This window comes from Ammodytes marinus, assembly GCF_949987685.1.
Source record: "Ammodytes marinus genome assembly, chromosome: 5".
In the NCBI taxonomy this organism is placed as follows: Eukaryota; Metazoa; Chordata; class Actinopteri; order Uranoscopiformes; family Ammodytidae; genus Ammodytes; species Ammodytes marinus.
The window spans coordinates 31,039,280-31,054,679 of record NC_137234.1 but is presented as its reverse complement, the minus strand read 5'-3'; the positions used below and the strand labels follow the sequence as shown (position 1 = coordinate 31,054,679).

General features: G+C 40.5%; 4 protein-coding genes across 4 annotated transcripts; 3 read left to right on the top strand and 1 right to left on the bottom strand.

Moving 5' to 3' along the window:
* The first annotated feature begins 2,096 nt into the window (after positions 1 to 2,096).
* anapc13 (anaphase promoting complex subunit 13) lies at positions 2,097 to 3,309 on the top strand. Its single transcript, XM_080028602.1, has 2 exons — positions 2,097 to 2,433; positions 2,947 to 3,309. Exons 1-2 carry the CDS (start codon positions 2,335 to 2,337, stop codon positions 3,070 to 3,072), a joined length of 225 nt encoding a protein of 74 aa, XP_079884728.1. The 5' UTR covers positions 2,097 to 2,334; the 3' UTR covers positions 3,073 to 3,309.
* A 1,010-nt stretch (positions 3,310 to 4,319) lies between these two features.
* On the bottom strand, positions 4,320 to 6,642 carry LOC307250614 (lathosterol oxidase-like; the record flags this gene model as incomplete). The annotated part of the gene is made up of 5 exons (XM_080027730.1): positions 4,320 to 4,589; positions 5,145 to 5,273; positions 5,737 to 5,837; positions 6,025 to 6,157; positions 6,433 to 6,642. The coding sequence occupies 5 exons, from the start codon at positions 6,640 to 6,642 to the stop codon at positions 4,320 to 4,322; spliced, it is 843 nt and encodes a 280-aa protein (XP_079883856.1).
* A 4,471-nt stretch (positions 6,643 to 11,113) lies between these two features.
* LOC307250151 (metallothionein B) lies at positions 11,114 to 11,947 on the top strand. The gene is made up of 3 exons (XM_080027124.1): positions 11,114 to 11,247; positions 11,349 to 11,414; positions 11,714 to 11,947. The coding sequence occupies exons 1-3, from the start codon at positions 11,223 to 11,225 to the stop codon at positions 11,803 to 11,805; spliced, it is 183 nt and encodes a 60-aa protein (XP_079883250.1). The 5' UTR covers positions 11,114 to 11,222; the 3' UTR covers positions 11,806 to 11,947.
* Positions 11,948 to 12,588: 641 nt separating this feature from the next.
* Positions 12,589 to 15,163, top strand: steep1 (STING1 ER exit protein 1). The gene is made up of 2 exons (XM_080028598.1): positions 12,589 to 13,164; positions 13,514 to 15,163. Exons 1-2 carry the CDS (start codon positions 12,739 to 12,741, stop codon positions 13,766 to 13,768), a joined length of 681 nt encoding a protein of 226 aa, XP_079884724.1. The 5' UTR covers positions 12,589 to 12,738; the 3' UTR covers positions 13,769 to 15,163.
* The last annotated feature ends 237 nt before the right edge of the window (positions 15,164 to 15,400 follow it).

Below are 15,400 nucleotides of genomic sequence, written 5' to 3'. Positions count from 1 at the left end.
TGCTCGGCCATTGTAGGCGCATACACATTCACCCATCTGTTGCTCTGGCGTGCACCAGCAGTGAGACCATGGAGTGTATATATTATATATGAGTGAGACGAGAGACGGTTTGTAGCGTTCTCTCTTCTGATTGGATAAAAATTTAGGGATACTACAATAAGTTTGGTAACACTTTACAATAAGGTACACAAAAAAGAGTAGTTACCCTTTTAAAAAGAGTAACTACTCTTTTTTGTAAAGTGTTACCATAAGTTTATTTGCCGATTACATGCAAAGCAGCTGACTGAGAGATCGGCTTTATGAAACGTGCACATTATGTAAGTGATCACTGTATGAATAAAGAGCGATTTTACACTTATATTAACATAAATAAACCGCTTACTTCACCTTTAATGCTGTAATGAAAGGCCCTGAGCTCATATTCAAAGAGAGAGGTTGTGCATACATTTCCTAGCCTGGCATTCCCAGACCTGCCACTAGGCGCTGGCAAATTACATTTGCTATCTATGGTCTGGACACTCTCCATTGAAGCTTTTTCAGAAAGTCCAGAAATCCAGACTCACGTTTCAATTGGTTCTATCTAATATGGGCGTGCCAGAGCCCTTTGTATGGTGCTCTGGGGCGGACGTAACCGGATGACGACAGTGACGTGCATGCGACGTCGAAGCCGTGATATTAAACATCAGGATATGTTGTGTGAGTTTGAGACTGCTTTGGCCTCGACCCTTTACGATTTGGAAGACGGCACTCAAATCTTTCATTAGCAAGTAAGTGGAATGTTCTGTTTTGCCGACCGACCATGGCAAACGTTTAATTTAACAGTTTAACAGCTTACTATTGATCGTGGCCAGACCCTCTATCGTTCAAGATATCAGGGTCTGGATTTCCAGGCTATACATTTCCACCATTTCCCTTAGAACCAACGATCCTTAATCAAGGCAACGTTGTGTTTAGACAGTGTGCTTTAAATTGGGACAGTCATGCACCTTGCCACGGTCCAGGGTTGTATTGAAGGAGTTGTCACGATACATCCCCCTCTTGCCCAGGTTTTCAGAGAAAGTTTGTGATTTAGGATGGAAAGAACATGGTTGGCACATGTTTTCGTGTTTTCTACCTGCTGCTCTCCGGAGGCTGACATTATTTCAGTGCCTATTAAAAGGAAGTGAGGTCAGAAGTCATGAATCTTTGGCATCAGTAGGATAGAACATTGAATAAAACCACATTCACATTTTTGGTTGATGTTAGACTACAGCAGGTCTGACTGATAAAGAAGTGCTATTTCAATTGGTTTTCCATCATTACCACATCTGAAGTCAATTAACATTAAGGGCCAAATGCATTAAATGTAGGCCATATGTTTAAGAGAATGGACATATTAACTAATCTAGGCTACATTAGGAGAGGGTGAATAGAAAGTAAAATTTACAAGCACAGCTATCTTTGATCTTAAAACATTTCATCTTAATACACATAGGCCTAGGAAAGGACTAGGGAGGCTATAGGCCTATTTGAACTTCGTCAGACATAACGCTATCGATATTGTATCCACTATCCTATTTATTTCAGTGTTTTAATGGCAGGAGATGCTAAAGCAGTAACCTTACCTGCTGAAGTAACGTAAGCTGGCGTTAGAGCTCCATATTTACTAGCCTATTTCCCTTATTACAGCTGCTGTTCCCAATCAAACTACAGCAAGTAATATGAGCCAGAAAGAGGAAGAGGCTTCGATGGTTTCCATGGTAACCACATAACATTATGAGGGACGGGCGCCGGAAACAGTATTTTGATCCATCATTTTGACACACAAACATAGGCCTACATTTATCTTTCACACCTTAATCATCTATCTATCTATCTATCTATCTATCTATCTATCTATCTATCTATCTATCTATCTATCTATCTATCTATCTATCTATCTATCTATCTATCTATCTGTAGGCTAGTTAGTAGCACATAGGCCTATATATAACTGACACACAAAATGTTTTATTATTAAGACAAAGTATAGAACAAAACACAGTGCAGCATAGTCTCGTAATACAGTATTCTCCGCGCTAGTACTTGAAGGCATCATTTATCACATCATCACCAAGCGTCCGCTGTTTACGTAAAATTACCGCATCTACTGAGCTAAGGCCCAAACGGCTAACTTTAAACCCTAGTCCTAACCATACCTCCCAACAGGTCCTTCCTCAAACCCTTTTGTCCACATACTCTGGCATTGGACTCTGACCGGCTTTCTCGACCTACTGTCTCAGTGTGTGTGAAGTGTCGTCGCAGCAGCTAGCTTGAGGCTAACTCGAAGTGCTGTGTCCTGCTCAGAGGCAGAAGATGGACAGTGAAATCCAGCGAGACGGGAGAGTGCTGGACCTGACCGATGATGCCTGGAGAGAAGACAGACTGCCCTATGAAGATGTCACCATCCCTCTGGTAAACAAAGAACATTAGCAGTCATGGAGCACGTGCAGAAACTTCTCATGGACATTTTAAAGAGAGGTTAAAGTGTCCATGCAGGATAGGATGCTTTCAGATGCTACTGTTAGTTCAACTTAATGGAAATGTAATAATGACAATACTATCAGTTTCAGTGAGAACAAAACAGAACCCAATATATCATTGGTGTGTGAATTAAAAATAAAGGCTCTGATTTGGCACACTATTCCCCTTTCAGGCTCAAAACATGTACAGCAACACCTGTTATTGTGACCTTACCCTTACATACTTTCATAGTGCCTGTCTCCGGGCTTACACAATTTTCATTGCATACTCTCAAATATTAAGACATGTCACATTTGTTCTGAGCATGCTCAGTATGGTTGTTAAGCAATGAACAACCATTTTCCTGCCTAAAATATTCAGTTTTTAGGTTCATCACCTGCTTGAGTTGTTGTCTCAAATGCCATCTAACTGTCTGACCATCTTGTCTCCCCTGTGCTCCGTCAGAGTGAGCTTCCCGAGGCCGAGCAGGACAATGGAGGCTCCACAGAGTCTGTGAAAGAACAAGAGATGAAGTGGACAGACCTGGCCCTGCAGAGCCTGCACGAAAACACCCCGAGCACCGGAAGCTGAAAGACCAAGCCCTGGAATCAGACTGTAGGACAAAATGAAAGAACACACAAAAACACACACCAATGCACAGGGACACTGTGGATTTGGATGGATGTCATTCACTGTCTTTTCACATTTGTATTTGCAGTATGTTTCAGCTAAGAAGAAATGATGCAGAAAAGCATTTTGCATTTCAGTTTGGCTTATGTCATATTCTTAATAGATGTCAAAATCAAAACAAAACCACATCTGTACCACGCTCTGTGTAGGAGTCTTCTTTTTTTTCTGAAAAAATCTATTAACTTTTCATCACTTCTATCAAAAAGCATAGAAACTCAGGTGATCATGTTGGCCTTTCACCTGTCAGACCACAGTCCTTGAAAAGTTCCACTGTTTTCTCACAGTTATCTCCAAACCACACCTTGTTCTAACATCTTAGCTGTTTCATGGAGCTCAGGTTGTAAAGGAATACCTAATATGTCAATTTAATTCTTCTTTTTGTCATGTTCTGGACAAGATATTGGTTAAGAAGACAGATTTATTTTGAACAAAGGGTTGGTAAAAGCTACTGAAAAAGGCTACTCCAAGTTAATGATATGCAAGAACGTGGCCTGTGGCTAAAATTTGGAGCATCACAAGTGAGGGTTTAGGGAAACATTATAACTGTATATTTACTTACTGTAGGTGTAGGTGACTAAAACTATCACAATCCTCCAATCGACAGAGCTGCAGGATGTTTTTCTTAAAACTTAAATTGAAAAAAACACCTGTACATTACCCATATATGGATGACGATACTGTTTTTTATTCATTGTGGTACACTCTTTTTTTTCCTTTTTTTTTAAGATATTTTTTGGGCATTTTTATGCTTTATTGACGGTGCAGAGAGACAGAGGTGAAAATGGGGCAGAGAAGGGAGTGACATGCAGAGAACGATCGCGGGCGGGAATTGAACCCGGGTCTGCTGCTGGCCGGGGGGGGACGCCCTACCAATTGTGGTAGTCTAGTGATCTGTATTCAACCATTTTATCCAGAAATCTTTAAGGAAAATGCAACCACCTCCAAACCTGTTATCATTTTCCCGTATTTTATATTTGCTCCATTTAGAAAAACAATCCATTGCGTCTTCCTTGTCATTCATTTCTCATTTCTGCCCCTTATGGCTGGTCTTGCCTCTGATGCAACCGTCCCAGGCTTATCGTCTCTGTCGAAAACATGTCTTAAGAGGTGTAAGCTAGGGGAGAAATATTCCAACTGTAGCTCCGTCATCACCGTCCTCGCGCAGCCTCTGCCATGAGCTTCCGCATGTGGTCAAGTGGGCCCTTCCCCAGCAGCACGGAGGGGTGCCGGTAGGAGGCCCCTATGTGATCCCACAGCGTGAAGTATTGTCCGTAGTTGTAGTTGAAGTAGAGGTGATGGTCTACATGGTGTGCAGCTCCATTGATCAGACAGATCATGGGGCCCGGGATGCGGAAGTCTCCGTCGTGGATGGAAATGGTCCAGAAGTTGACGAAAACAAAGAGTGAGAGGTAGACCACCTGTAATGTTAAAAAAACCTTGAGTGTCAACACTTTACAGTAAAGTGACATAATTTACAATACATTCATTATGTTCTTGATTCTGGAGAATTTTTGTTGTCCATCACTTTTGGTCTAAATCAGTAAATTACATGATCACGATCTGCTATCTGACCAAAGCCTACTGTTTGTGCGCTGGGGAAAACCATTGTTAATACACAGCCTAGGCTTTGTAAAGAGGCATGTTGCTAGCTACGGTGGGACGCTTTCTATCTTAATTTTTATTTTATTTTTACATAATATCCTTTGTTTACATACCAGTTTACAGAGCTTAGGCTGTGTATTAACACCAAAAGAAATTCAGCGCGCACACACACAGTACGGACAGGTAGTGGATTGTGAGGAGATGAGTTTGACTAAAGTGATTTTGCCCACAAGCATTCTCCAGAATCGCTGACTCCACCTTTAATTTATTCTTTTACATAACTTATTTTAACAAAAGCAGTGTATAAAATATGCAGTGCCGTTACTGTATCTATCTTATATCAACATTTTTAGTGAAGAGTAAAGCAGCACCTTGTGGAGGGGGAAGATGAAAGGGTAGACGTGATAGGGTAAGCTCTGCAGGAAGCCGTCGAGTGGGTGGAAGGCATGGCTGGCAAAAGGCGTGGGGATCTTGAATGTATGGTGCTGCTTATGTAAGTGCTAAGGGGGAGAAAAACATTAGGACTGTTAGGAAATTTAAAAAAAAACACCAGGCAAACAGGGAACACAAAAAGTCAAGTTGTTGGCTGCAATATCAAAACAAGCAGCTGAAAGGCGCTAAAATGATCTGAGGGAGCTTGAGTCACATAATAATTCTCTGTGGGTTCATCACTTGAAGCAACCTCTGTCACATTGCACAAAGTCATTGGTTAATTGAATTACTTGGTAACACTTTACAATAAGGTACACAAAAAAAGAGTAGTTACCCTTTTAAAAAGGTTAGTTTACCTTTTAAAAAGGTTAGTTTACCTTTTAAAAAGGTAAACTACTCTTTTTAAAAGGGTAACTACTCTTTCTTTGTGTACCTTATTGTAAAGTGTTACCAAGTAATTCAATTAACCACAATTACTTATAAATATTGTTCAGAGCAGCTTGAAGCTAGCCATGACCATCTGAAGCTCACCTTGTAAATGTTCTTATGGTGCATGGACCGGTGTATCCAGTAGATACACATGTCGGTAAAGAACAGGAATCCAGAAATGCTCAGGAATACCCCGGGCCAGCCTGAAACACAAACAATGCAGTAGGATAATAGGTTTGATTAGAACCAGTTACCTGACAACCATGTCCAACAAATTATAAACTTCCCTTTAGCCAGTTAATAAATTAACTTCCATTTTTGTTTGCGTTGATTCATTTGACATGAATCTCTGGCCTGGGTTTCAAGGTTTCCAGGTCAAAGTTGTCTTACCCAGAGAAGATCCGCTGATATTGTCATAAAGTTTGCTGTGTCCTCTGACCTCCCAGAAGAAGAGGGCTACTGTGGGGAAGCTCATCCAGAAGATGGAGGCAACTCCTAGTTGAATCTCCTTTTGTACCTGGTTCTGTTGTCAGATCAAATAAGCTTTATTAGGATTTTTGGGAGAGGGTTGTGGTTTAGTTACCAGGTCGGATGTTTACACACCAGCTTACAGAGCTGTAGGCTATGTAGCCTATATATTAACACCAGATGTTGAGTGCACACACAGTATGGTCAGGTAGCGGATTGTGAGGAGATATTCACTGATATGGACAGAAAGTGATTTTGACAACAGGCACTGACTACACCTTTAACTGGTCTAGAAATGTGAATACAGGCATGGTTCATCACACAGCTCACCTTGATAAAAAGTGGATGCTTCATGAGCCTATGGTCAAACACATAGTAGAAGCTAAGAGCAGCAAAGCCCAGGTAAAGCAGCTCTGCTCCCAGGGTGGTCACCACCCACAGGCTGAGGATCTGACGCAGAGGCCCGTCCTCAGGCCAGGAGGATGGGTAAACATACGGGGTGAAGATGTAATAGTCTGCAATGCTCAGCACATGATCCATGGCACAGTCTGTTAAGATGACATATGTACAGTATGACAGATGATGCGTTTCAGAACCACGACACAGCTTTGTGAAGACGTACAAACAGACCCCAATGTGAGGGATAAAAACGGGGCACTTTGAAAAGCTTGTAGATCCCTATCAGCCATCAATAGCTTTACATGCTAAGACACCCATTCAAGAGTGCAATGTTTGAAACAGCCAGACAGAAGGAAAACAACATCACAGCACAGACAGTTACAATAAGACAATTAAAATAAAGAATCTTACCTTTACAAATGGCTGTCCTAGTAATACCTCAAGAAGACTTTTCATTTCTTTGACTGCTCTATTATTACAACTGTACTTTTTACAGTTGTAATAAATACATTTGCCAGTATTAATAATTGTTAACTGGACTGTTGTTGCAAATGTCAGCAGCACCCCCTCACCCTGGCTGCTGTGGTCCTGCAGTAATTCTGGCTGTTTGTGAGAGAGTGCAGCCCTCTGCTGACAATTGGACCAAAGTCTTCTGAGCTCATTGCTGTCAAAGAGTGCTTGATCTAATGGGATCTGTTTAACTTGATTAATTAACTTTTCTATTCAACTCTGATCCCCCCCCCCCCACACACACACACACACACACACAGACACAACTCTATTGTAGAATTACCATACGGTGCCAATCAGTGTGGAAACAGAGATAAAAGTGGATGGAGTTCATGCAATGAGATAACTGCAGGAATCTGCTCACTGAAGAATGACTGTTGCTTAGTGCTACTAAGGAATCCAATGATGTTGCTTCTCTAAGGGATGTCATTCTGGAAAGTTTTTAAATTGACCTTTATTTATATACATTTTCCATAACGGTAAATATATCCCATCATATTGATTGTTTATGCATGACTATTCACCTTTAATATATGCTTTATATCATTGGAAACCTAATGTTTTTCAGTCCGACAGTGTTTTCCAGAATAAGTGCCATAGCATGTACAGTAATTCTCAGTTTACAAAATGTGTAAGTAATATTATAGTTAGATGTAATATTACTGGTATACATAGAAAACAGAAAGAAGCAAAAGCAGAATTCTGACTGATTCTGTGCAACTGCTGCAGAACAGTTGCCTGTACTGAGAACAAAATATAACACACTCTAAAAGCATTTTCCCTCGTTGTCAATCATTTAACTTACATTACTTCTTTGTGGTCAGTTCCAGGGCTTAACATTCCAAACAAGCAGTTTCATGCTTTTGAAGAATCATTTAGTCAGGATTGCCAGGAGCGCTCATTACTGAATTGGTTATTGCTGTGAACTGACCTGCTTCAGGACCAGGGCCAGACGTCAAAAGCGTGTGAACCTTCCTAGAAAAGGAAGAGCCCTCCTTCCTACACATACACGGTGTGTCCACTGAAGACACGTGGCCTAATAGAGCAAATGGTTTGGAGTTGGATGAGCCGACATTATAAATGAACCATGCATTCCAGTAAGTCTTCCTCAAGTGTAAATAACGGTTTCTTTCTACAGAAGCTGGTGGAGTTTCTTAAGGGATTTAGAGCATGTCCAAGTAGTAACAGACAGGGCGGTCCTGGTGGAACAAGATCCCAGCATGCTCAGCAAATAAGCGCAGTGTGACAGCCAGACTTGAACTCATTTCAGTGGAGATATACTGCCCTAAAAATAGTTCTCTTGAATCCAAGTGCAGAACAGGAGGTGATTTATCCCAAAATGACATATTATAGTCTATGAAATATTGTCTTTATGAAACAAGCAAAATAATAAATAATCTCATGTCTTTATAAAGTATTCATTCACATCCATAAGAAGGCTCCTCAGAAACAGCATTATAAATCTTGTATTGACTATTTTGAACAACCTTAGATTTGTTTGAATGCAAAATGCACTTGCAAGTATATCCATGTAATGTACCCTTGCAGTAAGGATTTCGTTGTAAAGCATACTGTACTAGCCGCACGCTTTTAGGATCAAATTCCCCCTGAACTGTCTGAACTTCTGTGTTGGGGAAGCTATTTTGAAAGAATAGCTTTGGAACCAACCAATTAATTCACACTGGAAGATGTTGAAGTACAGCAAATTTACCAGGGAGAAATCTAGTCTGGTTAACTAAAGAAAAAGTAGTTCAAACAACTTTGGAAAAATGAAATATGAGTTTATTGCAGGAACTAAACAGATGTAGTTTGTTGTTCACATGTGGAACACGGACCAAAAGATAAAATGTAAATAACAAAAAGGTCATTTAACTACTTGAAAATATTAATGTAGTCGATCTACCAGCGAGCTACAGCAATAGTTAAAAACCTTCTATCTTAAGTAGTTCACTGCTGCCCTTTACATAGACACATACAGCAAGTACACATCGCACATAGCCTACATTAGTGGAGGTCCTGGGAAAGTTTTGTATGCGCTTCATGTAGCGGAGAATATCTCAACTGTTATAGACTAATATGACCCCAGTCCCCAGTGAACAACGTGGGATGTGTGACAAAATCTCTATCTGGGACGAAAGTCCTGAAAATGACCACAACAGGTTACACTAGTATCACACTACGTGGTGAATGGAACTTTTTTTTCCTTTATAGATACCTCATACTTTTTTACCAGATTAATCTTCATATTATGAAAAATACTTTTTGTATTACACTTAGTCTAAAACATTTAATAAAATATGCAAATGAGGCAATATCTCATTAAATATGCGTATATACAGTACGTAAAAGGTTGACTGTTTTTTAACCATTTTCATTATATATCAAATCAGAATGTTTACACTCTTCTATGACCTTATAATCATTGTCATTGTGAACATTGTGATCCCCTCAGAAAATCTGTAACTTCAAGGGTTTATAACATGCATATTTAATGACCTACTGAACAATAGGCTACTTTAACACTGACAAAAAAAACATAGCCTACTTTTTATTTCTCCCTGGGACCACTTTTCATGTTTGAGGACTTGGTTTATCTGTTGTGTTTGCTTTCTTCTCATTGATATTCTAGTAGTTTCTAGAAAAGTTGCACTCGGCTCAAAATATTTTATTTGGCAAGTCACGGTCAGTGATTTACATTTGTTACATCCTTTAATGACTCAGCTCATTACGCACAGACATGTAGTGAGCACTGATCATGGGGCACTGATGTGGAAACACCATAGATAGTGGCGAGCGCAAAAAAGGGAATGCTGCCTTCAGGGTCCCTTCACAATCTCCTGCTTCCGGGGAATTAAAACAAAATCAAACCACCTGCGTGTTTGCTGAACGTAGGAACGAACATATTAAACATCCAGTCATCCAGTTCAGGTGTTCACCGAAGTGAGAATCAAATGATCCTCATTTGATTCAAAACCACAGGGAATAGTAGGCTATTCTCCGTGGTCAAGGACTACGCTGTCGAATTTCATCGGTAACTTATGATTATGATTAGCCTACAATTAGGCCTATAGGCTTCTAATAGAAACCTCGCTTGTATATGATGTAGACACTCGTTGTTTTTGTATGTCATCTTAGGCATCTATAGAAGAAATCATCAGGTGGCAATGTGCATTCGACTCGTGAATATTTTATTCCCCTACAGCACACGGTACGTAAATGCAGCACATTACAATAGCAGGTTTGCTCACGAGCGCCGGGCATGGACCTATAAAGAAAGGCGCCGGGTGCAGAGCAGAGCACGCGCATAGAGCACGCGCAACCGGACGACAACAAGACAGCGGCATGTTTGTAACGTGTGCACAGAAAACACAACAGATAGCCTACAGAACAATAACTGTTTACTGGGGAATACATAGCCTATCTGCAATGTTAAATTACTACATTTTATAGTATGCTACTTTAAAGCAAAGTTTCCGGAAATAGCCTAACTGTCCGTCAGAATAAAAAATAAATAGGCCTAATTGCAATTGTGTCAAAGTGAAAAATAAAAATAAGTAGGCTATAGGACCATGCCCTAATGTTATTCAGAATTGGATTGATTAAGGCCAAGCATAAGAAAGGCATGGAACAATGCAATTCTATTATAGCGTATGCAAAATGAGCGAATGAGTTATTGTTCTGTGTGCGCACCACAATTTGTGCTCACGGCTTTCTCCATAAGAAAACGGGGCTCTCAACTGACCATATTGGAAACAGTAGCTTGTTATCCTACTTAGGTAGCCTACACAGAGGTGTCATGTAGGTCTAGCCCAGGCCTATGAATATTCCTGAGAAAGGGGCCAGTCAATTGATGAACTTCTGTAACCTGCAACAACATAAAGCTGATTCTCCCCGTGTAAACACGTTAATTATTATAGTGTCTCCCGAGGGTCTTACGTAATTTTTCAGACAACACACTAACCCTTCGCCTACTCGCTGGGATTCTCTCTGCTGCCGCTCCTGGCTGGGTGCTTAACCAAGGAGTGGTGTGCACAAACCTTTGTAATCATCTACTACGTGCTGCGTGACAACGGCGCGTTTTGCACCCGATCCTGTTGTCCCTAGGACGCTATAAAAGAGCCGCCCCTTCGCATAATTCCACAACAATTCAGAGACTGGACACAGGACTCCTTCACAAGAAAAGAAAAAAAAAACAGACATCATCTGAGAAAATGGACCCTTGCGACTGCTCCAAGAGTAAGTGTTCCCTGTCAATGCTTATCGTCTGAACAACGTCTCCTGGTTGTATTAAGCTGTACATTAAATGAAACTGATTGAGCGATATTTTTATTTTCTAGCTGGATCCTGCAACTGCGGTGCATCCTGCAAATGCGCAAACTGCTCCTGCACTACCTGCAAGAAGAGTAAGTCAAATAACCTTGACATCAAATGAGCCCTAATCTCATTTCCTCAGCCCTTTACACTTCAGCCTATCTAGGCTTTGTTGACTTTGTAGTGAGTAGGCCTATCTGAACTCTCTTATGCGTGAAATGTACACCGCTGCCTAGGTGGCTTTACTTGGCTGCAATTTAATGGTGTAACTTCTAACCAGGCTGACTAATTTTTAGCCTTAAATATGTTCTAACTTGCAGTGGATATCCTTTGTCTCTACATGATGGCATCAACTGTTCTAAGCTACAGATTTTTTTTTCTTCTATTGTAGGCTGCTGCCCATGCTGCCCATCCGGCTGCAGCAAGTGCGCCTCTGGCTGCGTGTGCAAGGGGAAGACTTGTGACACCAGCTGCTGTCAGTGAGGAGCCTGCACCATCATCCCTCTGCTGACCTTGTGATGGCGACTGTGGGAAATTCTCTAAATTAATTGCAGTTAAAAGTGTAAACAGGGAATACTGTCTTTTTTACTTGTTAAATGTTGAAATAAATGTTTCTCAATGTGGACGTGTTGTCTTGGTTTGGCTTTACTTGCAGTGTGTAGGGTTTCAAGCTTGAGATCAGATGTGCTGATGTAGTATGAGGTCATCTCACAAGGCCACTTGGGAGGGATGTGATGTACCTGAAATTCATGAAGCCCCTGTGAAGGCTGTAGGAAGTTGTTCCTGCTTCAGTAGCATAGCCTACTAGGATGAATGATAACGCAAACTTTTTAATATCCTGTTAAAAAAACAATGGGGTAATGAAATGAAAGCACAAGTCCAGAAACAAACTCTATTGCACTCTTTAAATTGTGGCTTAGAGGCTTGAATAAATAAGACTCTCAAAATGCAAAAGGTTTTTTTCTCTCCATAAATGACTAAAGGCTTAAAACAAGGAATAGAACCTGTATAGGAAAAAGTTGACTATTTTAGTTTTCGACCCAGATTAGACATGACATGAAGTAACACTTTGTATTCGTTTATCAGAATAAACTACTGGTACATTCTACTTTAAAGTGTCTTCACACATCAAAATATAACGTAGGCCTATTATATAACCTGAAAAATCATACTGTCTTAACCTATGGTTCGACCATAGAGTATTGGGTCTCCGGAACAAAAGCAATATGCTTAGGTTCCTGGTAGGAGCGATAACGGTGACGGACACCGGAAGGGTTGCTCAGGTTCTGTGTACGGAAAACATTTCTAACCAGTGTTCGACTTCATGGTGTTTTAGCTCTTATAATAGGTCCCTGTGTTTCAGTAGTAGCATTTAGTTAAGCGATACTTTTCTAACAGACCTTAAGGCGGCATAACATGCCGAAGGTTGTGTCCAGAAGCGTCGTGTGCTCGGACACCAGGGACAGAGAGGAGTACGACGACGGAGAAAAGCCTCTCCATGTCTACTACTGCCTTTGCGGCCAGATGGTCCTGGTGTTGGACTGCCAGCTGGAGAAGCTTCCCATGAGGCCACGGGACAAGGCCCGGGTCATAGACGCGGCCAAACACGCGCACAAGTTCTGCAACGTGGAGGTGGACGAGAACGCGTACATCAAGAGGCCCGAAGGCATCGAGAGGCAGTACCGGAAGAAGTGCAGCAAGTGCGGCCTGCTGCTCTTCTACCAGCACCAGGAGAAGAACAACCCGGCCACCTTCATCGTGGACGAGTCCGTTGTCAAGTTCAGCCAGGACTTCGGCAACACCAGCCTCTACAGCCAGAAGCAGCCGGCGGCCCCCAAGAAGGTCTGTTTGTCTATTGTATTATTTTACTGTTATTTTTTCTTGTTTATCGATTGTGTTAGTGTGCTGTTTAAACGTGCCTTTCTAAAGGTGGTGTCTGTAATTCTGGAGAGTGGTTTTTGTCAAATCACTTTTTGTCGAAATCAGTAGGCTACAGAAAGGTAAAAGATCGTGAGGAGACATTCACAGATTTTGACAACCACTCTCCAGAATCGATGACTTCGCCTTTAACACCAGCCTGCCAAAGGGACTAAATATGTCAATCTGCCACCGGCTCTAATGTCACAAATGTTCTTCATCAACATGCACTGTCACTATTTTAAATGAATAAATCTCAAATCTTAAACTCAAGGTCCGTGTGATGATGACCAAGCGGACTAAGGATATGGGCAAGTTTAGCTCTGTGACGGTGTCTACCATCGACGAGGAGGAGGAGGAGATCGAGGCCCGGGAGGTGGCCGACTCGTACGCCCAGAACGCCAAGGTGATCGAGAAGCAGCTGGAGAGGAAGGGCATGAGCAAGAGGAGGCTGCAGGAGCTGGCTGAGCTGGAGGAGGCCAAGAAGGCCAAGTTGAAGGGCACCCTGATTGATAATCAGTTCAAGTAGAGGGCGGCTTAGATTCAAAGTTACCCTCTGGACATCTTCACCCACTCTTGTTGTCTGGGGCAACACAGCAAAAAGAGAGGACTGTATTTGGACATTTGGTGAGGTTGTAGACCTGCACCTTTTTCTTATTTACACTTTATTTTGTATAAAAGTTCAAAAAGCCACATAAACCTGTTTTTTTAGTTTTTAATAAAGCATTTGTTTATGAGTGGAATTTTCACTGTGGTGTCTTAAGTCCTGCAGAAGTCTCTGTGTGCCTTATTAAGGGCGCTGTTCTTAACTAGAGATGCACCGATCCTCTATTTTTCCTTTCAGATTCTGATATATGTGGATTGGATATCTGTCGATACTGATACCGTCCGATATTACAATTATTATAAAACGCAACACAGCCATTCTTATATAAAAGAGCAAAAAAATACACAAAAATGCAAAAAATAAATGTAATGCATTTTAACCCAATTGTGGAACTATTTCATTTGCTAAACTTTTAAATTTCTAAATTATTCTTTACATTTTCATTTGCTATATCATGTATGTTTTTAATTGAATTTTCTTTCATAGTTAAAATAACTTTGGATCGGTAAGTGGTTCGGTGTCATCAGTCCAACATCCTATCAGTGGATTGAAGTCATATCGGACCCTATGCAAATATGGGATTGTCCCAATCTGTACTCTTAACATGCTTACAGTCTGTGGAGGCATAGAAAATGTATGTCAGTGCGCACTTCTTAAATTTCCTTTAATTTGACTTTCTCCATGATTAATCAACAAGACACTATGCTAAGAGGGACTTTGTATGTAAACCAATCAGAGATTAAGTGATCCATCTGCAACAGATATGTTTCATCCATGAAGTCATAGAATTTCTCATGATTCATCTTCATAGGTGAAGATTTGAAGCTTTTCTACCATATATTAAAATTTAATTTGGAACGTTAATATAGGACAAAAACGCTTGCAAGAAGATGGCATAGTCTCAGGGAACTTGTGACATTTTCACTGTTTGTATCATGTGATAGACCAAACAATAAATCAGTTTAATAATAATACAAGAAATCAAATACAATGCCCCATTATTCAACATTATTTGCAGCTTTATAAAAAGCTTTGACTGGCAATTTATTCACATCACATATTTTGTCATATCAATGTAGGATTTATTTTTATTCCCAATAAAATATGAATGTGTACTATTTATAATGATATGTAAAACCCAAGACACAGGTATTTGTGTCAGACAGTTATTTGTGATAGAGAACATGGGAGAATTTAGTCCATTGTCTAAATGTGCCTCACAAATTAGGAGAACAATGTGTTTTATAGACCGAATAACAACTTGGCTACTGTTCAGAAGGCCATTTTGTTATTGTGTGCGGCATATAATATTTATTATTAGGCCTATATCCATTATTCAACCAGGTTTGTCTCATAATAATGTTTTTTTTTATGATTCTCCTTAATTAATTTAAGGTGCTTGTTCATGTGTTTTTTTACACCAAATATTTGTCTGAATTTCAAGTGAGTAAATAGCTGAATACATCACTTTAAACACTGTCCCCTGCTGTCCACCACTTTTATTTCCTCCATGATTTTTTATTTTTACTTTTTACCGCAGCAATGAACGCATCT

Bases quoted from the DNA above. Each gene is read 5' to 3' on its own strand.
- LOC307250151 (XM_080027124.1), top strand. From the start codon at position 11,223: ATGGACCCTTGCGACTGCTCCAAGA. The intron at 11,248-11,348 runs GTAAGTGTTCCC...TTTATTTTCTAG, and splicing joins CCCTTGCGACTGCTCCAAGA to CTGGATCCTGCAACTGCGGT. The intron at 11,415-11,713 runs GTAAGTCAAATA...CTTCTATTGTAG, and splicing joins CTGCACTACCTGCAAGAAGA to GCTGCTGCCCATGCTGCCCA.
- anapc13 (XM_080028602.1), top strand. From the start codon at position 2,335: ATGGACAGTGAAATCCAGCGAGACGGGAGAGTGCTGGACCTGACCGAT. The intron at 2,434-2,946 runs GTAAACAAAGAA...GTGCTCCGTCAG, and splicing joins AAGATGTCACCATCCCTCTG to AGTGAGCTTCCCGAGGCCGA.
- steep1 (XM_080028598.1), top strand. From the start codon at position 12,739: ATGCCGAAGGTTGTGTCCAGAAGCGTCGTGTGCTCGGACACCAGGGAC. The intron at 13,165-13,513 runs GTCTGTTTGTCT...CTTAAACTCAAG, and splicing joins AGCCGGCGGCCCCCAAGAAG to GTCCGTGTGATGATGACCAA.